At 62.8% G+C, this 23,555-nt stretch overlaps 1 protein-coding gene across 6 annotated transcripts in view; it reads left to right on the top strand.

The window, feature by feature from the left end:
• The first annotated feature begins 652 nt into the window (after positions 1-652).
• The window catches only part of ARHGEF11 (Rho guanine nucleotide exchange factor 11), a 30,922-nt gene continuing 8,019 nt past the window's right edge, over positions 653-23,555 (top strand). For 5 of the 6 annotated variants that reach the window (XM_044422606.1, XM_044422605.1, XM_044422603.1 and 2 more), the window contains exons 1-28: positions 653-824; positions 10,491-10,582; positions 11,031-11,129; positions 11,355-11,404; positions 11,973-12,030; positions 12,200-12,378; positions 12,489-12,560; positions 13,142-13,261; positions 13,728-13,782; positions 14,033-14,109; positions 14,218-14,355; positions 14,470-14,544; positions 14,659-14,760; positions 16,166-16,264; positions 16,474-16,516; positions 16,865-16,961; positions 17,608-17,730; positions 17,950-17,973; positions 18,678-18,801; positions 18,919-19,021; positions 19,211-19,240; positions 19,915-20,044; positions 20,184-20,363; positions 21,051-21,098; positions 21,695-21,882; positions 22,285-22,431; positions 23,059-23,138; positions 23,265-23,390. In XM_044422606.1, the coding sequence (XP_044278541.1) occupies positions 790-824; positions 10,491-10,582; positions 11,031-11,129; positions 11,355-11,404; positions 11,973-12,030; positions 12,200-12,378; positions 12,489-12,560; positions 13,142-13,261; positions 13,728-13,782; positions 14,033-14,109; positions 14,218-14,355; positions 14,470-14,544; positions 14,659-14,760; positions 16,166-16,264; positions 16,474-16,516; positions 16,865-16,961; positions 17,608-17,730; positions 17,950-17,973; positions 18,678-18,801; positions 18,919-19,021; positions 19,211-19,240; positions 19,915-20,044; positions 20,184-20,363; positions 21,051-21,098; positions 21,695-21,882; positions 22,285-22,431; positions 23,059-23,138; positions 23,265-23,390 (2,694 nt within the window). In that variant the 5' untranslated portion in view covers positions 653-789. The remainder of the gene's footprint in view (positions 825-10,490; positions 10,583-11,030; positions 11,130-11,354; positions 11,405-11,972; positions 12,031-12,199; positions 12,379-12,488; positions 12,561-13,141; positions 13,262-13,727; positions 13,783-14,032; positions 14,110-14,217; positions 14,356-14,469; positions 14,545-14,658; positions 14,761-16,165; positions 16,265-16,473; positions 16,517-16,864; positions 16,962-17,607; positions 17,731-17,949; positions 17,974-18,677; positions 18,802-18,918; positions 19,022-19,210; positions 19,241-19,914; positions 20,045-20,183; positions 20,364-21,050; positions 21,099-21,694; positions 21,883-22,284; positions 22,432-23,058; positions 23,139-23,264; positions 23,391-23,555) is intronic. The other variant, XM_044422602.1, reaches the window with a different exon arrangement.

Raw genomic sequence — 23,555 nt, 5'->3', positions numbered from 1 at the left:
TGGGGCTGCGGCCGCAGGCCGGGAGCGGCGAGGGGCCCGCGGGCCGTGCATGGAGCGCGCCGCGGCCCCTCCGAGCCGCGGCGCTCCCCGGGGCAGGGGCCTCGCTGCCCGGCGGCTCCCCGCGCAGCGTTGCCCGGGACGCGCGCCCGCCCGGCCGGCGGAGCGTGTGCGGCGGTGCGGGCCTCCCTCCAGGTCGCTTGCCTGCCCCCGAAGCCGCCCCCGCGTCCCGGGGCAGCTCTTTATTTATTAATTAACGAGTCCGCGGGGGAAACGCGGCTCACTGGGAGAAGTTGTCCCCCCCCCCCGCGCTGCGAGACACGCATTAAAAGGCCAGCTATTCTGTTGAGTTGGTTGTCTGCTTTTTCCCACTGTGTCCTTTGCCAGCAGAAGAACAGCTGGTAAAACGGGGTTATAAGGATGTTTTGATCTGTGTTTTGCAGTTGAGACTTTAATATTTGGATGGAAATCTGTCTTCGTTCCAGTTGGTTCTTCTGATAGCATTTATAACCTTGAAGGGAGTTTTTTTCCTTTGGAGAAAGAGTTATTTAAGAAAAGGAGCTGTGAGAAGACACGAAGAAAAGAAGACCTCGCAAGGCTGGGGGAAATGTCTGGATATAAACTCAGGTTGGACTTACAGATTCCAGGCTCTTGACTGCTGGAGGACATCAGTTTATCGCCCTTGCTTTGCGGGAAAGCAGCGTGTTGGATCTGCCCTAAAACTATTTAAGAGCACCACGCCCAGCCGAGACCCGGGGCGGCCACCCGGCCTTCTGGACTCCACGACAGACCATGAACATGAGACCCCCTCCGACAGCGCTGGACAGGTAATGCTCGGTCGCGTGGCTGCGCTTTCCCCCTCACCTTTCCGGGGGCCCAGCCTTTGTGGGCTCCGGGTCATTTATGAATGGGAGAGTTTCAGGGCATGCAGAGGAGGAACGACTGGCTCTTTGAGGTTTCCAGTGGGTTGGCCTTTACTCAAGGCGTTGGTAATGGTCATGCGACTTGGCCCTGTGTTTTAGGAAATGCCCCGTGTGTTGTCTGCCTCTCTGTGGGAATCACTTTCGGCTGTGAGTTCATGTTTTTCAAAAACTGCCTTTTCAGTAAATGAACTCTGCGCAGCTTGTCACTTTTTCCTTTGCCTTCCCTTTTCCTTGGTTTGGTCTGCAGAGGCAGCTGCCGGCTTTTGGCTCGCCTGCAGGTTTTTAAAGCACGTCCAGAGGAATCCTCGGAGGTTCCTTAGTGGGGGATTGGCCTCGGTCGTGGCAGATGAGGGTGCTCTGCCTCTGCTTGGTCTTGTGTGTATTTTGAGGTGCCCAGTCAGTGCACTCTGGACCATGTGAAGGGCCAGCTGGCCAGTGCGCGGCCCGAGTGACCCACTGGTGCCCTGCTAGGCAGTGCCCCAGAATCCTTTGTGTCGTGCGTGGCTTCCAGGTGAGGAGAGTGTCATTCGGAGGATAAATGCTGTGCAAGCCGTTGGCCGCCACCCTCTCCTGAGGCACTCTTTGTCGGGTGCCCCATCCCACTGAGGTTGAAAGCTGCTGCCGTGGTCTGGGGGACACTTGTGGGAGACCACGCCAGCTGGCTGCCGCCACAGGAAGTCTTGGCGGTGGTGCGGACCTGTGTTGGGATGTGCGCAAGCCCCATGGGAGCTGCTGGTAGCAGGCAGAGCTGATTCTGGCCACAAACGCTGCATCCGAGCTCTGCAGGAACGCCTGTGTGGCTTGCTGGCGCGTGGCGCTGCCATGTTCAGAAGCAGCAGAGCTCTGCATCCGTGGGGCTGGGAGGTGGCTGTGCTTTCATGTCCTGCTCGTGGGCTTCCTGAAGGGGGTGGCGCCGGACCCCGTGGTCTGACCCAGTCACAGGGCTGTCCTTCTGCTCTAAATGCTTTCATAGCCAAAAATGCCCCCGGGGGAAGCTTTTAGTGATGGGGTGACCCATACATTTCAGAAATGAATAGTATGAGGTGGCAAAGACATGCGCCTGCCCGTCTGTTGGCACCATAAGCACCACGACCACGTGAGTGCGACACCGAGAACCTGGTGTGGCTCCCAAGAGGGCCTTTGCACCTCCGGATTAATGAGCTTTTCGACCCCGTTGGCTCATTCTAAGCGCTGCAGGTGTGTCTGTGATACCAAAGCCTGGAGCAGCATCTTCTGCACCTGATCTCCTGTATTCATGCCCCTGGCCTGGATTTTTTGAGATGCAGGATTTTTCACACGTATCTCGGTTGAATTTCATCTTGCTGGTTTGGGCCCCGCGTTCCACCCATGCAAGGTCCATTTGAATCTAGATACCACGTTCTGTCATGTTGCTCCCCCTCCCAGTTTTCGTGTCTGCAGGTGGGGTAGCCTCACTCTGTGCCCCTGCTGCAGGCCGTGACGGAGAGGCCAAGCTCTCTGGAGCTTTCCGGAGCTTTCCCTGCCGGTTGCCGGACAGCCATTCAGGAGCACCCCTTGTGTCCTCCTGTTCAAGCTGCTGTGATCCCCCTGCAGCAGTACCTTTGCCCAGGCTGCAGGTTGCCATCCTGACAGCAAGGACAGCAGGGCAGACCCTGCCAGGAGCTTTGCTGAAGACAAGCTCGCCAGTGCTGTCGGGTCACCCGCCCTGGCGGGCAGCAGCGCTGCAGGTGGGCTTTCCCAGCCCAGGACCCCACAGCCTTTAGGTGAAAGATGCCAGGGTACTGGGGAGCCGGCGTACGGAGCTGGTGCTGCGGCCTGTTGCCGGCTCTGCCATCCCGCAGCGGCTGCCGCCCCTTATGTGGAAGGAGCCCTCCGGGCTGCTCCTGTTGTTTAATGCTGAGCAGAGGGAATGGCCACTGGGACATGCTGCCTTCCCAGCCGGGAGCCCCCAAGTGCCCAGGCGTCCCAAGCCCAGGGTCCTCTTGTCTGGGGCCTGTCCGGTGCTGGGGGACCAGGGTATTGGTAATCCAGCCTCCTCTGGCCTTGTCTTGACACGTGCTAGTTCGTTTATTAACATTTATTAATAATGTGCGCCAGGCATCCTCACGGAAATGGGGGTCCGCAGGAATACAGTTTTCCGAAATAATAAGGAAAGGAAAGGAGCTCGGGGTTTATGTTTGGTTCCTTGAAGATACGGAGAAAAATGTAGCCTTGCGGCTGTGGAACGCAGGCTTTGTGTGTCCAAGTCCCCAGGTGCAGCTGGGAAGGGCTTCTGCCGTGGAGTGAGGAGAGCTGCAGCTGCCAGGCAGTGTCTGCCGCATGGGGCGAGGCTGAGCGAGGGTGTGACGTGGTGGAAAGGCAGCTCTCCGCCTCCCCGGCAACGTGCATCCTTCCATGCAGCGGCTCTGGGACGGGAGCTGGTTGCGTAACCGTGGTGACCAGTGGCCTTTGGAAGGAGCATCCTCTGTGAATTCGTCAGCCCCCCGCTTTGAAGCCCCCCAGGCTGGAAGCTCTCGCTAACTGTCCGGACTGCGGACAAGGCTCTGCCGTGGGAGTAGCGAAACGGGGATGGCGAGGGAGTGCCGCGTGCCGCTGAGAACGGCAGCTCCTGGCTGCCCTCTGTGCTCCGCGCCTTGGCGCTACTTGGACGTCTTCCGGAGCCGCCGCCGCTGCAGCCCACGTCCATCCCATGGGAGATCAGATTGACGGTCTGGAGGGGGGCTGGAAGGTGGCTTCATCATTCTGAATGTTAAGGGATGTGGACGGAGGCTGGTCGGCCGGCCGCCTGGCAGCCCGGAGGCTGGTCGGCCGGCCGCCTGGCAGCCCAGCGGCTGGAGAAGCCCCTCGACTCCCCCCCCCCCCTGCCCAGACTCAAGGCCTTAAGCACAGAAAGTGGAAGCGTTCCTCTGTCCAGCCCGGCCTTGAATCACGGTCTCCGAGTCGGCTCTGGAGAGCTGCCCGAGGATCTGGAGGTGTCGTGCAAAGCCCAGAGGGATCCAGGCTTCTCTCTAGCGAATCGTCTCGGCTGCCGCCAGTGTGGGCTTCCGCTCCCTGCTGGGAATGGAGACGGTGCTTGAGAGAGGGGCCTGCGGCAGCTCACAGCCCGAGCGTGTCTGGGTCACCTCACAACCCGGCAGAGGAGGGACTTCGTGCCCAAGCAGGGAGGCGGCTGACCTGCAGGCTAACTTAGGGGCCAGAGGACTGTGCTGCATCAGACCCACCATCCTTCTGGCCCCGCATTCTGTCCACACAACAGGCTGCCCGCGAGGAAGCCACAGGCTGCAGCACCCTTCTGCCCGTGACCCCCGGCCACCGAGCACACGGCATGCTGCCTCTGATGTGGGAGGCAGCCTCGTCGCCAATGGGAACGCTCCCCAGGGGTTGTCTGGTCCCCTTTCGAGGCATCCTGGCCTTGGTAGAAGCTCCTTCCATAGCTGAAGCTCGATCCCTCTGTGCCGTGGCAGCTTCGGATGGGCACTCAGGGGCTTCGCTGGCCAAGTCAATTGCTGCTCTCGGATTCCTGCCCATGTGGAGACATAACTGAAATAAGGGCTTACTGTTCTGCTTTCAAGCAGACCCTTCCAAGGGCCTGCTAGGAGGACAGGTAAGGGAGGGCGTTAAGGGGATGAGGGTTAGGGTTAGGGTTAGGGTTAGGGTTAGGGTAACCCTAACCCTAACCCTAACCCTAACCCCATGCCTCTCACCGCCTTACAGGCCTCTCCATCCTCCCTAGGGGGCTTCATTCTTCCCTCCCCTTCCAAATGATGCTCACCTGGAAGTGGGGAGTTCTAGCTGAGGGCAGATTTTGCAGCCAGTGGCCCTGGTGGTCACCCCAGGCAGCCCCGTCTCTGAATTTGCTTACCGGATTACAATATTGGAAGCTCACGGGCGTGTGTCAAAGCCCGTTAACAGCCCGGAAAGACATGCCTCTGACTCAGAAGATGGGCAGGCCAGTTTCTCTGCTGGCAAGACTCCCCTGGTTGGCTGGGCGGTTAGCGCTTGTCTCTGTCCCTGGCTTCCAGCATTGGGGAGAGTCCCATGTGGTGAGCTGGAATCTTACTCAGAGCCACTTGCAAAGCTCTTGCTGCTGAGTGACCCACTTTGAAGACTTGATCCTGTCCCCCCCAGCCCCTAATCTTATAATTGCAGCATTTGGTTCCACTCCAGCTCCTGAAGCAGCAGCGCTTTATCATCAGCCTTGTCTGCGTCTTTTGCCTTCCTTTCTTTTTTCCAGTGTCAGTTGTGGTGGATGGCTGGCTGTACCCTTCCTTGCCTTGCCTGTAAACCCAGAGGAGTTTCCTCTTTGCCTCCTCCCATTCCCCCACAACCTCCATCTAGTACAAGCCCAGAGAGGAAATGCAGCAAAACTGAAGGTGAGAGAGATGCCCATGCATTTGCTTTAGGGCCGCTTTTGAGCGGTCAAGGTCACTGTTCCCTCCAGGGTGGCCAATTCCCGTTGACTGAAATGTCTTCTAGAAGGGCAGACGCCGGTGGAAGCGGAAGCAAGCACTGCTCTGTCGGTTGGCATTAAGAAACCCTGACCTTGATTTAACTCCGGTGTGGTTCAGACTGAGGCTTATCATTCCAGCTTGCTGGAGAGCGGCAGGCCAGGGGCTCCTGTATGGATGTAACGTTAAACAAACACGGACGGAGGTTTCCTGGTTTGCTTAGCCATCCGTGTGGGCACCAAACGAGGATGCTCCGGGTCACGCTTGACTTGTTGCTGCTGAGACAGCCTTCGCCATTATTGGTGTGATGATCTGAACTGGCCAGAGACACGCGGGCCGTTTAGACCTCTGTGAATGGTGCATAAAGGAAAGATTTGCAAGATACAGGGTCAAATTAGTGAAAGTCGTTCTTTCTGGCTTTGTGTAGCCATGGCTATTTTAGCGGAGTGGGTAGCCAGCCAGCCAGCCAGCCAGCGTGGCTTCGCACAGTGCCTGTGTTTGGCTGGGCTTCTGCCGATTGCCTGGAATGGGGGCACCTGGAGGATCTCACCCACGTCCGGATTCCTTACACCTCAGCGCTTGCTGAGCACGGCCGTGGGCTCTGCCTGGAGGGTCCCCTGCTCTTAGTTCCAGCCGAACGAGCGGTCCCTGAAGGCGATGAACAGCCCTGCTGGGAGGCAGAGCCCCCTCCAAGGATGCTTCTCCCTCCAGGCTGACGGATGCACCGGGTGGCATTCCCACATTCTGCCAGCTGTGCTAGCCGCCCCGAGCCCTTCTTGAGGACAGTGCCCAAGAAGCAGCGACGGGAGCAATGCCGGTCAGTTGCAGTAAGCGGAATGGTGGCAGTAGCGTTCTCTTTCTTGCTGATATCGTGTCCCCGAGTGTATGGAGAAAATAATTGTGCAGACCAAAATGCCTGTGCTTCCAACGTGCCTTTTGGGAGCAGACAGGGTGGGTGACGGGTGGGCCCTTATGGGATGGCTCTGCGTGCTCCGGGAAGGTGGGGTGGGCAGCTCTGGCCAGAGAGTCAGTGGAAATTTCAAATTATCTGTGCCTGCCACTCTCTGGCTTGGCAAAGGAAGATGGAGGGGAAAAACAGAACTCGGGCGGTGGGGGCAAAGGGAGCACTGATCAGATGGAACGAGGATGTAATTACCTTCCTCTGCCTCCTCCATGCCTGTAATTGTGGTTTCGGGGAGACATTCCTTCATGGAAATCTGCTTGCTGGAGCACAGCGCTGAGGCGTGCGCAGGGCCATGCTTTCCTCTTCCGGGGAAGGGATGGCTGCCCTGCCGCCCTCCCCCATCCCCATCCTCCTCCTCCTCCTCCTCTTGCTCCGATCCCGTTCTCTGCCCTCGCTCACCCTGGGCAGCTTCCCCGCCTCTGCCAGCCCCTTATTTGCGGCACAAAGACCGAGCGAGGCATGCGGCTGCTTTGGCCGGGGCGGCTGCTTGTGCTGATGGAGCATTTGTCCGTGTCCCACAGAGCTTCCTTGCCAGACTTTCCCCAAACAAGCTCCCATTTGCACGCATTTGCCTGTCACAGTCTGGGTGGGGGGGAGCTTGGGGGAGGCGGGGAAACCCTGAAGGGCCAAGCGGCGTTTCAACCAGAGTTCCTTCTCAGGCGGACGTCTCGGTGGGTTTGTCCAGATGGAAACCGTTTCCTTGAGCAATCGGGGGAGAGTAACATACCATCTCTGTCTTAAGGGTAGGGGGAAGAGAAAGCTCTGAGCAAGGTTGCGTCTTTTTCCTTCGAAGGCCACACAACAAGTTGGGGTCGGGCCCACATTAACAGAGTGAAGAAGTCTGGAATTCCTGGCCTCCAGGCCGAAACCACAGTGAGCTGGAAGGCTTAATTTGCTGCTGCGCCTCTGGCCTTGTGCTAAGACGCTTCCACTTAGCCGAGGCATCTTCTCTGCGGGGTCAAAGCTGGTGGCCGCCCAACCTCCCTGTGGAGCATCTTCCCGTGCCGTCAGCGAGCCTCACCGGGGCCCTTCCAGCTTACTCACGGAGCACAGAGCAGCCTCCTCCCCTTGGTTGGGCTGTGGCTGGCATTGGCCCCACTGGCTGAAGCTGTGGCATCTGGGGTCCAAAACCTCCCGCAGGCCCCTGCGGCGCTGAAATGCCAGGCTCCAGAACCCCTGCGCATCAGTGGGGTTGCAGAACGGTGTGACCAGGGGTGGATCACAGCCACAGCCCTGTATCCGGTCCTGTCCTGGCTGATGGGAGGGGGGAAGAAAAAAGCATGGGCGCCCCAATACGCAAGCCCTTAAAGGTGCTTGGGACTCTGCAGAGCTCAAGAAGCCTAGACCGTGTGCCAGGAGCCGTTTCGATCTCCCCTAGCAGGAGAGGGACCTTTTACAGATGGGAAAGGTGCAGAAATGAGTGCAAGGTAATACAGGGGTCGGAGCGCCTTCCTTTGAGAAAAGGGAGCACAGCATATAAAGCTCTTCAGTTCGGTGGGAGAAGAGATGGCTGCGTGTGTGTGTGTGTCTCAGCCCAAGTTCATAGGCACACGCCCAGGATGGAGAAGTGGGTGGCAGGAGAGCTTCCTCCGCTCTCACACACGGGAACGCTGAACCATCCGAGGATGTGGGCTGTAGGTCCTGGGCAGGCGGAAGAGGTGTTCTCCACACCACGGACCTAGTGGGGCCGCTGCCGCAGGGGTTGCGATGGTGGCTGCTGGCTTGGAAGGGGGCTGAGTGAGCCCTGAGGAGGGCAGGTCTGTGGGAGGCCTGCGCGCGGAGTGGGAGGCCGCCTGTCCCGGATGCCGCAGGGCGGGAGGGCTGCTCGGGCGAGCTGGATGCTTGCTGGAGGGAGCCGTGCTGCTCGGGCCCGGAAGAGCACTCCTTGGCTGCTGCTGCTGTTTCGCCTCCTCCCTCCTGATTCCCTTTCCTTCAGTGTCGTGTCTTTTAGAGGGTCACCCTGTTGGCCTGGGTTGTCCCGTTTCTGAACTTTGCGAGCCATCCTGGGAGCCTTCTGCACTGAAGGGCAGAGCAAAAGTGCCGTGAATTAAAACACTGGAAGGTTTTTGCCTTCATCCAGTAAAAGGAACTTGCACATTCTCAGAGGCGATTTGTGTGGCCTCCATGGCTTTTCTCGTGGGCAAGGGATAAACAGCCCTGTGGTAGGTGCGGAGGCATTTCATCCTGGAGCGGCTCAAAAAAAGCCCACTTGGGGCCACACGCAGAGAAGGGGAACCCGGCCTTCCCGTGCCGCACGCCTGCCTTTTCATGCACGTCTCTCTCTCTCTCTCTTTGTCTCCCTCCACACGCTCCTCTGCCCTGGCCCGGTCTTGGCCGACGCCATCCTTGTCTTTGATGTCAATTTCTGTCTTTCCCTTCTTTACAACAGACCAGCCAGTAAAAAGCACGCTCACCTGCCCAGGTAAGATAGGAGCGGGGCGAATGATTGGTGGCATGTGCTTCCCATGTCGAAATGGTCAGTGTTGTTTCTGAAAACATCATCTGTGGGTGGCTGAGCGTCACGACTGGCCTTTCGTGGAGCTTTCCGGAAAGCCCTGGCTTGACACGGCCGCGAGGCTTGGCCCGCAGGCCCATTGTCCCCGCCGCACACACCAAGGCAGGCACGGTTCTCATGCCAAGCCCCTGAACATCAGCTTGGCGTCCGCCCTCTTGGCGTGTGCGGATCGCTGCCGTGGGAGCTTCGCCAGAGGCGCGCTGGGGGAGCATGGTGGAAGAGCGGTGCCCCCGCGGAGCCTGGTCCTCTGTCTGCAGCGCCTCCTTCTCCTGGAGCTTGGGGGTGGCTGTTGGCGCTTGGAGACTACCCAGGCCAGTGCTGCTGAGCTCCCGCTGCCCAACTCCTGAGCCCCTCCGCCTCGGTTTTCCATCCGTTGGCCCTCTGCATGGCGCATCCTCGTGCCCAGAAGGGAGGAATCGCTGCTGGAGGCGGCAGCGGCATCTCTGGAATAGGTGGCACGTCCCTTGAGGTTGGTGTTCCTTGGAAAGGACTTGGAGGTGTCCGCGCAGGCTGGCTCTGCCTGCCCTTTGCCGTTTGACTTGCTTGGCCGCCTCGTTCCTGATGGTGGCCGGATGGAAGCAGCACGCACGTTCCGATGAGTCGTGGTTCTTGTGGCATGAAGCCGCCTGGTTTATCACAGAACGGGGAGTTGCCCTGGGCCCGCGGCAGGCTTTTCACCCAGGGGGGTGCTGGGGTCTTTCTGAGCCGCACTAGCTGAGATGTGCTCTGAGGCAGGCGCCTGGCACCCCGGAGGCGGCACCGCAGCCCCGCTCTCTCCTCGGGGCTCCGGGGCTGCAGTGGCAGCGGCAGTGCCAGTTAATCACCGGGAGAGAGCACAGCCTGCCGTCCCACTTGGCCTCCGGAAGCCGGCTCCTGAGGCCGGGCCATCGTTCAGGAGGGGCATAGACCACGAATTAAAACAAAACAAAACAAAACTGAATTTTCCACATCCTGTGGAGTATTTTTTTAAAAATCCATGATTGGCACAGGTACATTTGCCTGGTGAATAAACAGGTACCTCCAGGCCAGGCAGGAGTCTCTGCCTCCACTGAGAGATGGTGAGTGGGGGGATGTTAGGCCCCCCAAATGATGCACCTCCTTGGGCCATGTCGCTGCGCACACGGCCGGCAGCGCAAGGGCCCGATTTAACTGTCTGCTGTTGTCTGTCTTTCCATCTGTTGCCACCTTGTCTTGTGTTCTTCCATCAGCCCCATTGCAGCCTGGTAAGCCCTGGCATTGCTCTCCTCCCCGTGCGCGTCCTTGTGGCCGGCCGCCCGCCCGCTCGCTCCCTTTCCCCTCCTCTGGCCGCCCTCCGCGGTGGCCCGGCTTCCTCCTTCCCTCGGCATCTTTGGCACGGGTTCAACCACAGGGAGTGAGCGGCCCGGCCCGTGTGTGGCGGCCCTTCCACTCTCTGCTGGAGCTGGGCGTCCGGCAGCCACGCATCCTTCCCTCCCTGCGCCGGGCATCGCACACCGGAGCACTTGTGGCGGCCCGGCCCGGCCTGGCCCAGCCGGGGCCACGGTTGCAGCGCAGGCGAGGTCTGGGCGAGATGAGGGGCTGGCCGAGGGGCGAGCCCGTGACGCCCGAGAGAGCAGCCCCACAGCCAGGTGCACTGCGCCTCTCACGCCCCCTCCCTCTCCTCCTCCTCTCACTCTCCCATGCAGGTTAAGCAGCTTGTCCTCTTTGGGCGACTCTGCTCTGGAGCGGCGATCCCCCAGCCACCCCCGCCAGCCGTCCGACTCCAGCGAAACAACTGGTGAGCCCTCATTGGCCCGCGGGGGGGGGGGTGCTCACTGCCTTTGTTGGCTTCATTTTATGCTGCTCCTCTGCTGCTCCTTAGCCGGGCGCCCCTCTGGGCAGTGCCGGGCCCGCCGTGCCAGGGCTCGCTGGCCTGGGGTTGGCAGAGAGCTGGCCTGGGGGAGCCCACGCTCTGGGCTCGGTTGCGAGAGCCCTCGCCTGGGACAGGCCCCAGGACCCCACTGGGTCCTGCTGTGAGTCAGTGGGGGGAAGGGCAGCTGGAGCCCCCCCCCCACTCCAGACCAGGGGAGGTTGGGGGCTCCTCCAGAGCACCGGGGGGTTGGCGGAGACGGAACTGTCTCGGGGAGAAGGGGGCCGGCGGGAGCGGGAGATGGAGGACGGGAGCTGCGGCTGCTTGGGGGAAGAGTGGGTTGAGCAAGGGGGCCGGCCCGCCTCTCCTCCCCCAGGCCTGGTCCAGCGTTGCGTCATCATCCAGAAAGACCAGCGAGGCTTTGGCTTCACCGTCAGTGGGGACAGGATCGTCCTGGTGCAGTCCGTCCGGCCAGGTGAGCCGCGTCTGGGGCGGGGCCTTGCGGGGGGCGGGGGCCGCTGTGGGCTGGAGGCCCGAGAGCCCCGCCAAGCGCTCGCACGGAGACTGTGCGTCTGGGCGCTTCCTTGGGCTGCGGGAGTGTAAGGCGAGGGCCGGACGCCGCAGTCCTTTTCAGGGCGGGCCGTTGATGCATGGCTCTCCCCCCCACCCCGCTTGTGTCTGATTCCTGCCGGCATTGCAGGAGGAGCCGCCATGAAGGCCGGTGTGCAGGAGGGGGACCGGATCGTCAAAGTGAGTAGCGTCACGCCTGCGCCGCCCATCCCCCCGCCTCTGCACCCTCCTTTCCCTCCGTTAGACCCCCTTCCTTAGAGGACTTGCCCCGGGCTCCTGGTGTCCCACCCTCCCTCCGAGAGGCTGGGGTGCCACTGCCATGTGCAGCCAGGTTCTCGGCGTCATGACTGCCCTGCCAGGGAGGTTGGGTGGGCGGGTGTGAGCAGCCGGCTGAAGGCCCCCGTGCGGCTGCTTGGGAGCTGAATCAGGCGCAGGCAGGCGGCGGTTGGTTCAGGGCAGGCTCCGGAGGATCCTCCACTTGTCCGCCTCCGCGAATGCCCCTGTCCCCTCCGCTGGGATGGGTGTGGGGAGCCGATGCTCAGCCAAAGAAAAGCGACTGGGGCGTTTCCTCAGACCACCCTTCAGAAAGTGGAGAAGCAGCACTCGAACCCCAAATCCACCCAGTCTGGCCATGGGGAGGGTGGTCTCTGGGGCCTCCCGAGGCTCAGCACGAGGCGTTTTGGGGTGCCTCTCCCTCGCGCTCCCCCCACCAACTCAGCGGGGCTCGGCTTTCCTTTCCTCGCGGCAGGTGAATGGGACGATGGTGACCAACAGCTCCCACCTGGAAGTTGTGAAGCTCATCAAATGTGAGTCACCCCCGGCAGATCAGGGGCAGGGTGGCCTGGGGAGCGTCAGTCCTCCAAGCTGCGGGAGCCTTGGGGCCTCTTGGACCAGGAGGCCGCGCGCTGCCGCAGGACAGTGCCCGGCCTCTCGTGAACGCCTGCCGTGTGCCTTTCTCCCCCTCTCACTCTGCAGCGGGTGCCTACGTAGCTCTCACTCTCCTGGGCTCCCCGCCCGGCTCCGTGGGCTTCTTGGGCTCCTCCCAGGACGGCCACCAGGCAGGGGCTCCTCAGATCGTGCCGGCCTGCCCCCCGCCACCCCCGCCTCCGCCGTTACCCCCGCCACAGCACATCACTGGACCAAAGCCGCTGCAGGTACTGGGCCCCCGCCGTGCCGTCACCTTGTGCTCCCCGGAGCCGGGTGTGCAAAGCTGGGAGCGAGACGGGAGCCCCGACTCAAACCCTTTCACCTTGCAATCACCCAGGATCCAGAAGTCCAGAAGCACGCGACGCAGATTCTCCGGAACATGTTGAGGCAGGAGGAGGCGGAGCTGCAGGTGAGAACGTTTGCTGCAGGCTGGAGGGAAAGTAGCCCAGGCAAGGCGGGCTTTGAGAATGGCCGTAGGAGCTTGTGGCACTGAGTCCCGCTGCCCTCGGTGGGCACAGAGTTCTCAAGTGTGGGGCACTACCGCCAAGGCCCTGTTGCTCGCACTCGCTGGCTGTGAACTGCTCAGGCCGGCAAGCCCAGAAGCAAAGCTGGGGCGGGCCGTCCACAGGGCGCCTTGTCCCAAGCACCTTGGGCCTTTCTAGGCCAAGAGCAGCCCTTTGGACGGGGCCCGGAAGCAGCCAGCGGCCGGCTGCTGAGTGTTTGCCGGTGCATCACTTTTCCCGAGTGCGTCTGGGTGCTCAGAGACATGTGCATGCGGGGGTTCCAGGAGGCTTTTGCTTCTCCTAGTCTAGGCAGAAGGATGGGACGTGCATAGATGAAATAACGTAACTAGGCGAGCAGGCAAAGAGAGGGCCCTCCACCATGGCGCCAGGGTAGCCCGCAGGGCCCCCGGGGTGGCCATCATCCCTGGGGGGCCTCTTGAGCCGCCACTCTCCAACCCTTGCTCCCCTTCCACTCCCTGTGGAGCAGCGCTGCTACGAGGACTACAGCCGGAACCCGGACTCTCGGATGGAGGAGAGGCTGGAGGGGGCTCGCCGCCGGGTCAGCCAGCTGCAGCTCAAGATCCGGCAGGAGAGGGGCGGATTGGTGGTGAGTGCGTGGCCGGGACGGAGAGGGCTGGACGCCTTGGTGCCACGCTCCGGGTGCCGGGCCAGGGCGCACGACTTGGGCGCACGGCGTGATGTTGTGGCTGTAACTGGGTGCTTCGGGAGGTTGGTGCGAGCGGTCCAGAAACAAGCAAGCCCAGGAGGCGGACGACGTCCCCCGTGCAGTCCTCCAGCAGCAGAAGCCACCAGGACCTGTGGCAAAGGTGGCCGCGTGGAACGCTCCTCCGAGGAGGCCGCCTTGCCGTGGAGCCAGGCCTGCTTGCTGTGTCTGGGCCAGCATTGCGGTTCTCAGTGGGCAGCAGGATAAAAAAAGTTTGACTCAGTCGATGAAGCAAAAGGAGCCCTTCGGCCTCCTGGCCGGTCCCAGCGGCCGTGCCTGGCCCGCCAGCTCCCCTCTGCTTGGCAGGAGGGCCGAGAAAGCCCCGACACCCTCTTTGCTTCCCTTTCAGGACTCTACCCGGCCCCTCGGCGACTCCGGCTCCATCAACTCCCGGGCGGCTGATGGTGAGTCGCGCCGCCACTGGGTCTTCCTGAGTGGGATGGGGCACCTGGAGCACGTGGCCCACCCCGCTTCCCCTCTGCCATCTGGCGGTTACCTCCCCCTGCCCTTCTCCTCCGGGGCAGCGGAGGACGGGGTCGCCTTGGGGCTCGCACCGCCGCAGGATGCAGGGCCGTCCCCAGCAGCTGCTCTGCGCTCCCTTGGCCTGGCCGGCCAGCGGCTGCTCGGCTCTCACGGCACTTCCTCCCCCTCCAGGGCGCCTCTCCCTGGACTCCCAGGACGGCGACAGCGGCCTGGACTCGAGCACGGAGCGCTTTCCTTCCGTGAGCGAGGTGGGCACCCTGCGCACGGGGCTTCTGCCCCCTCGGGACGGCCGGGATGGAGGGAAGCAGGACGCTCGCTCCAGGCTGACCGGATCACCCACCTTTCCTTTGGAGCAGATCTCCCTGAACCGGAATTCCGTCCTTTCCGACCCTGGCCTGGACAGCCCACACACCTCGCCAGTCATCACGTCCCGCCTGTTCCAGCACCACCGGCGCCAAGGCTCGGACACGCCGTTCTCTCCCTCGGCAGAACAGGTGAGTGAGGAACGGCGTCGCACCCGATCGGAGCGCCCTGCAGAATGGTGGCGCCCCCCCCCCCCCAGCTCGCTCTTTGGAGCCTTTCAATTGCCCCTCGATTCCCTCCTGCAGGGCCCGGACCGATCCACAAGGCCGCTCATCATTGGTCCCGAGGAAGACTACGACCCAGGGTTCTTCAATAATGAGGTAGCTGCTCCCCTCGCCTCGCTTGAGCTATCGCAAGACGCTGCCTGGGCCTGGCAGCCAGGCGGCTGCCCCTCAGCCTCCCATGACTGCTGTGTGTGCTTTTCTCCCCGCCAGTGTGACTCCCTCTTCCAGGACTTGGGGAGGCTGAAGACACGGCCGGCTCACTTGGGAGTCTTCCTGCGGTACATCTTCTCTCAGGCAGACCCAAGTCCTCTGGTACAGTCCCTCTGTGACTCCTCCTTCCCTGCTGGCTCCAGGGCAGGGGCGGGCACTGAGTTGGGGAGCCCAGATCCTGCAGGCAGGTTGAACTTGGTCAGCTGAGTGTACCTTCTAGCGTGGGCAGCCCTTTGATGCTGCTTCTGAGCACTGGGAGCGTTTGCCACCAAGGATGGGGCTGGTGGAGGGCGGGAAAGGCACCGAGGGGAGAACTGGGCAGCCTCTGCAGAGAAGAACAGGAAGGTGGGGAAGCACCTGATGCCCAGATTGCCGAAAGATTAGACCTGCTGGAGTCTCGTCAGACATTTAACAAGCTCTGCTTAACAGATGTGAAGATCAGAAACTGGAAAAGGCCTGGGAAACGCGCTTGCTGGGGGAGGCAGATCTGTTCGCTAGATGTTGAATGGTGGAGGGACACATGGGTGGGTGGCGCCCCGTCCCCCATTCACGCGCAGACAGAGGTGGGGAAGACGGGGGGCGGCGGCTGAGTTCGTGAGGTGCCTGTGGGTGGGCGGGCGGGCGGGCAGTGTCCACGGTGTCCACTCGGCCTGCGTTGCAGAGGGCTGTGCGTGTGTTCGTCCCACACGTGCAGACCCACAACGCTCGTAGCCCTCCCACTTGCCTGAATCGGGGAGACACTGTTCTGCTTCCTCGTGGGGGGCCACCGAGTGGCTGACACGGTTGTGTGAACCAGTATGAAGTGCTTCAGATACCAGCTGGTGGGCTCTGAGCCAGCAGGGACTGGTGAGGGGGGAGCTCGGGGCTGGGGGGGCAGCTGGAGGGGAGCAGTAATTAGGAAAGGAATCAAAGCACGAAGCTGCGAAGGACACGATGCCCTTGCACCCTTCTGTGAGGCGATGGCGCTTGGCGTGTTGCGTAACGTTCTGGTTACCACATCTAAGAGAGGATGTTGTGGAGTTGGGGAAAGTGCCCTGAAGGGCAGCGAAGAGGACCAAGGGCTGGAGCGACCGCCCAGGAAGGAGACGTTCCAGCCGCTGGGGCAGGTGTACAGAATTCCTTCTGGCCTAGAGAAAGTGGGGTGGGAGAGAGCAGGGTCCTCCCCGGAGCTGACTGCTGGAGGAAAGGCCAGGAATTGAGTGCCGCAGGAAGGAGTGAGGGACACCCTTGGGGCGGCTTGCAAAGGGGAGTGGGCCCATCCCTCCCCCACCCCCCCGTCCAGCGAGGCAAGGTTCGCAGCTGCCCTGCCTGCCTCGGCCCCCAAGCCCCGACCTCCCAGCGAAGGAGGCCTCTGCTGGCTGGCTGGCTGGCTGGCTTCCCCTTTTGCCCCGCCTGAGTGCTCTCGCGGGTGTGTGGTAATCCTGCGCACGGCCGCCTTCCCACCGGGGCTGGAGTGGCCCTGACAGCCTGCCCTTCCTTCCTGCTCTCTCCCTCGCTCTTTCTGCAGCTGCTCTATCTGTGTGCAGACGTTTACCAGCACATGAACCCCAAAGAAGCCCGGGGGCTCGGGAAGGACATCTGGCACATCTTCCTGGATAAATCGGCGGTGAGGCCTTGTGGGGGCCCAGGGGGTGGCGGCGGCAGCGGCGGGCGGCTTTTTCCCCACCTCCCCCCGCTTCGAAAGACCGGCCCTTTCTCTGAAGCGGACAGGCACCAGACACCTGTCGCCACGTCCCCTGAAGGGGCTGCCCCGAAAAAGAGAGAGGCCTCCGAGGTCGGTGCCGTCGAGCCTCTGTTTCTCTCTTCCTCCCTCAGCCCCTGAGAGTCAAGGTCCCGGATCACCTGTTGGCCGAAATCGGTGAGTGGATCCCGCCGCGCAGAAATGCATTCAGTCGCCTGGCCCCAGGGTGGCTCTGGGGCCGATAGGCCTCTTCTGCCTCCTGCAAGCCTCTCCTGCAGGCCGCCTCTCGGTCCAGGGCATCCAGAGTGGGCCTGAGCCAGTGCTCACTCGGCTCCTCCATCCCCGGTCCTTTCCCGAGGCAACGCGCCCACGTGGGTCAGCCCATTCGTGGGGTGGGAGGACGGCAGGTGGGGGCCCGCGAAGTAGGCGGCCTTTGGAGCTCTCCCTGGGAAGCTGGGGATCCCCCTCTGGCTGCTGCAGCCGAGGCTGCCCCTTTTCTGAATTCTTCCACCCCGGCTGCTCCAGACTCTCGCCTGCGGAACGGGGAGGATGTGCGGAGCGCTTTCCTGGAGGCTCAGGAGGCGGTCATGCCCGAAATCCAGGAGCAGATCCAGGATTACAGGTGAGCCCCAGGAGCTGTGGGCGTTCAGTGTTCCGGCTGGGGATCAGCGTCCCCTTCTTCCCCAGCTGGGGCCCTCGGGCGGCACTTCTGCGGGCCCGGCAAGGGGATGCGTTCGGGCTGGTTGGGCTGGCCGGGGGGTGGGGGTGAGGTGCCCCCTGCTGAGGGGCCGCCTGGGAGCCGAGCCACCGCCTGTGTGAGATTGTGGGGGTGGAGGGGGCGCACAGCCTGCAGGGCCGTCTCAGGCAGGCAGGCGCAAGCGGGGGGAGGTGGCACATGACCCGGCCCGAAACTGCTTCGAGGTTCGGGCCCAGAGGCATGCAGGAGGCCAGCGACGCTTGCCCAGAGCTGGCGTGCCGCGTCCGGATCTCTGGGCCCCACCGGTGCCCATGTCTTGCCCCAGCCAAAGCGCTTTGCCCTGGCCCGAGTGGGGGTGGCTGGGGACGTGGTTGTGGCCGCCAGAAGGCGCACCTCGGCCCAGGAAGCCCACTGGCATGGCCGAACTGTTCGTTGGGGAAGAGCTCTCCGGGCGCTCGGGGGCTGATGAGGCTGGTCTAGCGCAGAGGCCTCGGCTCTCGAGCCCGGGAGGTGGTGGGAAGGGGCTGCCGGGCACGCTGGAGCCCACGAAGCCCCGCCTCTGCGCCCGCAGGACGAAGCGCACGATGGGCCTCGGGAGCTTGTATGGGGAGAACGACCTGGTGGACCTGGACGGGGACCCCCAGCGGGAGCGCGAGGTGGCCGAGCGGCAGATTGCCCAGCTGGGCGGCATCCTGTGAGTAGGCCGGGCTCCCCGCAGCCCACAGGCCTGGGGTGCTCGCCGGGAGAAAGGCAGTGGGCCGGCCCGTGCAGGGTGGGGTTGCTGGCCCCGTTGAGGCGCTCTCTGGCCTGGATGGCTACGGGAGGGAAGAGGCCGCCCCCCCACCCACAGCGGGGTGTTTTGTGGAGCACGCGTGGTCGGGAAGGGCTTGACTTCCTCCTCTTCTCCCTGCAGGTCCAAATATGAGGAGGAGAGAAGGTGAGGTGGCCCAGGGCCCAGCTGCCGTTTCCGGGTGGGGCGGTCCCCTCCAGAGGCCTCCTGCAGGCCTGCGGCTTTGCGTTCGCTTGCTGGTTTCGCTCTTGGATTTCTGATCGTTGGTTTCTTCTTAGCCTTGTATTGATACTTGGATCTGGTATATCAGAGAATTCAAGGGGCCAAAGAGTGATGCGAAGCCGAGCGCTGCCTGGCACGCCAGCTCAGCTTCCGGTTTGTTCCCACTCGCTGTAGGCGTCCATTCTGGTTCCCAGGCCTTGTGGCTGGGGATGTACGTTCTCCCCCAGAATGCACTTGGCATTCTCCCATTGGTGGAGCTGTCCGTAGGGATGCACTGCGGGTCCCCAGCTGGAGCGTCAGTCCAGAGCGGAGCCCCTGCAGATCCTCCTGGGGCACAGCCTCTGGGAGAGGCTAAGGAGGGCAGGTGTCGGTTGGCGACTGGCACGAGGGTGTCTGGCCCGGGATGCAGGGAGGAAGAGAGTGTCGCCCGGCCTGTGTGTCGTGCGTAGGGGGGTGCCTGAGTTGCTCGCTTGCTTGTGAATGGGCCGTGTAGGCTCTGGGGGCCCAGGCCCGGGCCACACGCTTGGTGTGGGTGTGCGGTACAGGGCGGCTGAGCCGGGGCCTGCAGAGGCCGTCGCCCCCCTGCCCGCCCAGACAACGCTGCCGCCTCCTTTCTCTCCCCCGCTCAGCTCCCCCCTGAACTTTGCCTTGAACACCTACATGAGCCACACGGGAATCCGCCCACGGGAGGCTCGGCCGGTCGTAGAAAAGGAACGGGACAAGTGGCTGCCCTTCTTCCCCAAGGCCAAGAAGGTGCGGCAGAGGGAGGGGGCTGCCACAGCCCACGGGAGCGCACCCAGGGCCCTCGGGGCACGGCCTGCAGCCGGCGGCCCTCCTCACGCTTCTGCCTCGCCTCCCGTTCTCGCCCAGCAGAGCAGCAGCACCAAGAAGGACAAAGACGCCCTGGCCGAGGACAAGAAGCGGAACCCCATCCTCAAGTACATCGGGAAGCCCAAAAGCTCCTCGCAGAGCAGTGAGTCCGGGGGGGGGAGCGCCCCCATGGGGGCCACCTCTTCCACCCCCAGCAGGGCTGGCGGGTCCACGCAGGCTGCCCCCTCCTGCTGCTGCTGCTTCTGCTCGTCTCATTTTGGCATCCCATGTTTGTCTTTCATTGGCGCCGTGCAAGCTTAATTTTGACATTTCCATTTTGCTTTCTTTTCAGCATTTCATGTCCCCTTGTCCCCCGTTGAAGGTAAAAACAAACCCTCGCTTCCCACATTCCAGCCACCTCCCTCTCTGGCTCCCTTCCCCACAACTTCTTTTTCATCCGGGGGGGCCTTTTCTGAGGGGACGGGTTGGCCTGGTCGCAGCCCTGGCACGGTGGGTGAGGCCGGCTCCTGGCTCCCCACTGCTGGCTCCCCACTGCTCCTCCGCCCTCGCTCCTGGCTGCCCCACCTGGAGCCCTCAGGGCTTCGTGGCAGCAGCGGCCTCACCCGAATGTGTGCAGCTGGGGGCCTGGTGGCCTCTGTCCTGGCCTGATGGGCCCTCAGACTGTCGTACGGTGTGGAAGAGGGAGGCGCTCCCGGCCACCGGGCTGGCCTTCCGTCAGATGCTCCCCTCCCATCATGCTTCCCCTGCAGTGGATGCCAGGCACCGAACGAACGGCCGGCCAGCGGTGCGCCAGGGCCCTCTCAAGCCTCTTTCCAGGCCAAGAGCTGCCTGGGAGGAGCTGTGTGGGGACGGACGGGCAGAGACCCGCTGCCTGAGGCAGCTGCGTGGAAGGGGGCGTTCCTGCTGCTCCACCTTTTCTCACCTCTGCCTCAGGCCCTTCGGGGGCCAGGCCCTGGCGCTCCCGCCTGGTCCCGGGACTGCAGAGCCCCCAGCCGAGAGCGGGGCCTTCTAATGCTGTTCTCCCCGCTTTGACAGTCAAGCCGGGCAACGTGAGGAACATCATCCAGCACTTCGAGAACAACCAGCACCCGGACGCCCTGGAGCCGGCTGGCATGCAGCGCCTCTCCACGGGCAGCTTCCCGGAAGACCTCCTCGAGTCCGACAGGTAGGGGGCTTGGGCTGTGCCCGTGTCCCTGGAGCTCTCCGGGGAGCCCGTGGCCTGGCCCTGTTTGCCCGGCTCTCTCTGGACGAGGGCCAAGTGTGGCTTTGCTCATCCTTCCTCCGCCCCCTCCCCATGGCTCCAGTGCCAGGTCCGAGGTCAAGCTGGGCCGGTCAGAGAGCCTGAAGGGCCGGGAGGAGCTCAAGCGGCTGCGGAAGGTGGAGAACGTGCCCCGCTCCCGGAGCGACGTGGACATGGACGCCGCCGCAGAAGCGGCTCGCCTGCACCAGTCAGCGTCGTCGTCGGCATCCAGCCTGTCGGCGCGGTAAGGCCCCATGCAGCCCGGGGGTGGGTGGGGAGCTGGCTGGCCCCTCGGGTGGGAGTGTGTTAACCCGGCAATATGCAAGAAGAAGCGTCTTAAAGAAAAGCATCAGTCACAGGGCGAGACCAGAAAACACCCAGGGAACAGACGAGGGGTAAATACCGCGTGAGGAGCCTGCGTCAAGAAAGCCAGAGCGTGGTGGTTCCCAAGAAGCTCAGTATAGCGGGCACCGATCCTGGCAGAGAGGCCTCGCCATGTACTTCACCATATTTGGCAGAGTGCACCAGAAGCCTCGCCAGGCCCCCGCCAGGCGCAGTGTCCAGATGCCCCAACAGACGAGGGTGTGTGCAAGGATGAGCGCAGGCCGCAGGCCCGTGGCTCGTTCTGGTCTGCTGCCCGGCTCTGCACAGAGTCTTTCCCTGGGCCGTGCCTCCGTCTTAACCTGCTTATACAATGTAATCGTAGCCAAACACAGCCAGACCTTTATGAAACGGGGAGCAGGAAAGCCATTTTAGGGCCGTCAATGAAGTATACAACTTCGTCTCTTCTCATGTGATGCCCTGTTCCATCTTTTCCTTGTCAACGCTTATTCTTGCGCTGGCTGCAAGGAGAGAGGCGTAGGGCCAGGGTAGCCGGGCAGGGCTTGCCATCTGCACTGGGGGTTGACTGCTTCATTTCTTATGCCTCCAGGTCCCTCGAAAACCCCACACCACCCTACACTCCCAAAATGGGGCGCAGGTGAGTTACCCACAACCTCACAAGGGGGAGCTGTGGGTCCCCTTTCAGTGCTGGTGGGGAAATGAGGCTAACAATGTGGTGATTCAAAACATGAAGCTGCAACTGTCCCGACATTTGCTCGCTCGCTGTGTGTGTGTGTGTGTGTGTGTGTGTGTGAGGGAGGGAGGGAGGGAGGGAGGGGGGGAGGGAGGGAGGGAGGGGGAGAGGGAGGGAGGGAGGGAGAGAGAGAGAGAGAGAGAGAGAGAGAGAGAGAGATCCTTCCCTGGGGCAGCCCCTGTGCTCTTCTGGCCCCCTCCCAGCCTGCGGATGCAGAGCAGGCTCTGGTGCTGCCTCGTTTGCAGCATCCTCCAGACATGTTCTGCTTTGAACACGCTTTTCCTGGCGGATGAGGCGTGGCTTTATTGCTTCACTCAAGTTTAAGTACGTTTACTTTTTGCATCTCGTTTGAGCGCTCCTCTTTACTGCTCATTGCTCAAGATACTGAATAGTTTGAGCCTCTTGTCTTACGGATGTCACTTGTCTGCCCTCGAACGGCTTCCCTGGTGGGCCTGGGTCTCCTCTCCGGACACACTCCTCTTTGCGCCCCTCGCCTGCAGGAGCATCGAGTCCCCAAGCCCCGGCTTCAGCGCTGACGCCTTCCTTCCCCACCTGCTGGAGGACGAGCTGGGGCAGCTCTCAGACCTGGAGCTGGAGCAGGACTCCCAGAACTGGCAGCACACCGTGGGCCGCGACGTCGTGGCGCACCTGCCGCAGCGGGAGGTCGACCGCCAGGAAGTCATCAACGGTGAGGGTTGGGGGTCAGCCATGCTCTCGAAGGCCCCCAGAGGAGGCCGGGGCTGTGGTGGGGGGGGGGCTCGCGGCCAGGAAGCAGCGCCCAGCTGCATCTTCCAGGGAACGGCCCCCAGTGCTCCAGACGCAGGCCAGAGCTCGGGTCCTTAGTGAATTTCCTTCCGGGGGGAGCGGAAGTGCGCAGGGTGTGGAGCAGGGCTTTCCTCCGGCATTCCCACGGGGGGCGGGGAGGTCTGTGGGGAGAGCAAGGCAGATGGCAGGGCAGGCTTGTCCTGACGGGGGAAGAGCGAGCGGGATCCAGGCCCCTCTGTCCAGGCTCCGCTTTGGGGTCCTCAGCTGCACCGCATCCAGCTGCTGCTGGTATTGGGCTCCTGCTGACCCCCCTCCCTTGGTGCAGAGCTGATCGTGACAGAGGCGTCCCACCTGCGGATCCTGCGAGTCCTGGATGTCCTCTTCTACCAACGCATGAGGAAGGAGAACCTGCTGACGCGAGAGGAGCTGGCGCTGCTCTTCCCCAACCTCCCGGAGCTGATCGAGATCCACAGTGAGCGGCCGCTTTCCCTCCCTGGGGCCCCGAGGAGAAACCCCGCCGGCCGCTCGCGCCGGCCACCGTTTCTGCCTCGCTTGCTGAAGAGCAGCGGGGAGACCCGGAAAGGCTCCCGTGCGGCATTTTCGCGGACTGAGCGTGGAGGAGACTTTCAGAGTCCCTGTTGAGGGATCCTCCGCCCTGCAGACAGCCTCCGCCTGCCCACAGCAGCGACCTTTCCAGAATTCCCTGCGTTTGTAGCCTTTCTTTTCCAAGCAGTTTGCAGAAACGTACATTAATTTCCAAGCATAGCGTTACAACCACCCACAGAGCACGGTAAAGTGCGCCCTGTTCTTGCATAAGGCAGTCTTGTGCAGTGGCTTCCGCCGGCTCCAGGACCTGATGAGGGGACCAAGGCAGGCCATGGGGGAGCAAGGCCCAGGGCGGGCCTCTGGCTGCCCCGGGACTCGCCTCACCTCCAGACCTCTTCCCCCTTTCATGGGAAACCCTGCAGAACGTGAGGGAGAGCCACTGGGCCTTCGGTGGTGCTGAAAGACCAAGAACCTGACCCCTGAAGAGCCGAGAGTTCACCCCCTTCCTCTCCGCCCCTCCCCTCTCCTCCCCTCCCACACGCCCCTTGTCCAGATTCCTTGTCAGAGTCCATGAAGAAGCTCCGCGAGGACGGGCCCGTTGTCAAGGAGATCGGGGACCTGATGCTCGCGCGGGTAATCCTCTGGGGTTGGGCAGGCGGGCGGGCCAGGGGCCAGGGGCTTGGCTGGTGTGACCCCCCGGCCTCCCTGGGGCCGAGGGTGATGTGCTGCTCCTCTCCGCACCCCCCGTCTCACCCCCAGTTCGACGGGGTCGGGCGCGAGGAGATCCAGCAGGTGGCAGCTGCCTTCTGCGCCTGCCAGTCCACGGCCCTGGAGCTGATCAAGACCAAGAAGAGGAAGGAGACACGCTTCCAGCTCTTCATGCAGGTACTGCTGGCGAGGCCGTGGGGGAAGGCGGGCCCCCCAGGCACGCCCCCGACGGGCCCCGCAGAGGCTGTGCTGCTCCCTGGCCTGCTCTGCACAGCGCACCGGAGGCGTCTGCCAGCGCCCCCCCCCCCCCCCGGCCTGACCTGCCTGCCGCCCCCTCCCTCC

Source organism: Varanus komodoensis, unplaced genomic scaffold (genome assembly GCF_004798865.1).
Source record: "Varanus komodoensis strain SLA01 unplaced genomic scaffold, ASM479886v1 scaffold132, whole genome shotgun sequence".
Taxonomy (NCBI): domain Eukaryota; kingdom Metazoa; phylum Chordata; class Lepidosauria; order Squamata; family Varanidae; genus Varanus; species Varanus komodoensis.
This window is presented reverse-complemented; position numbering and strand designations above follow the sequence as displayed.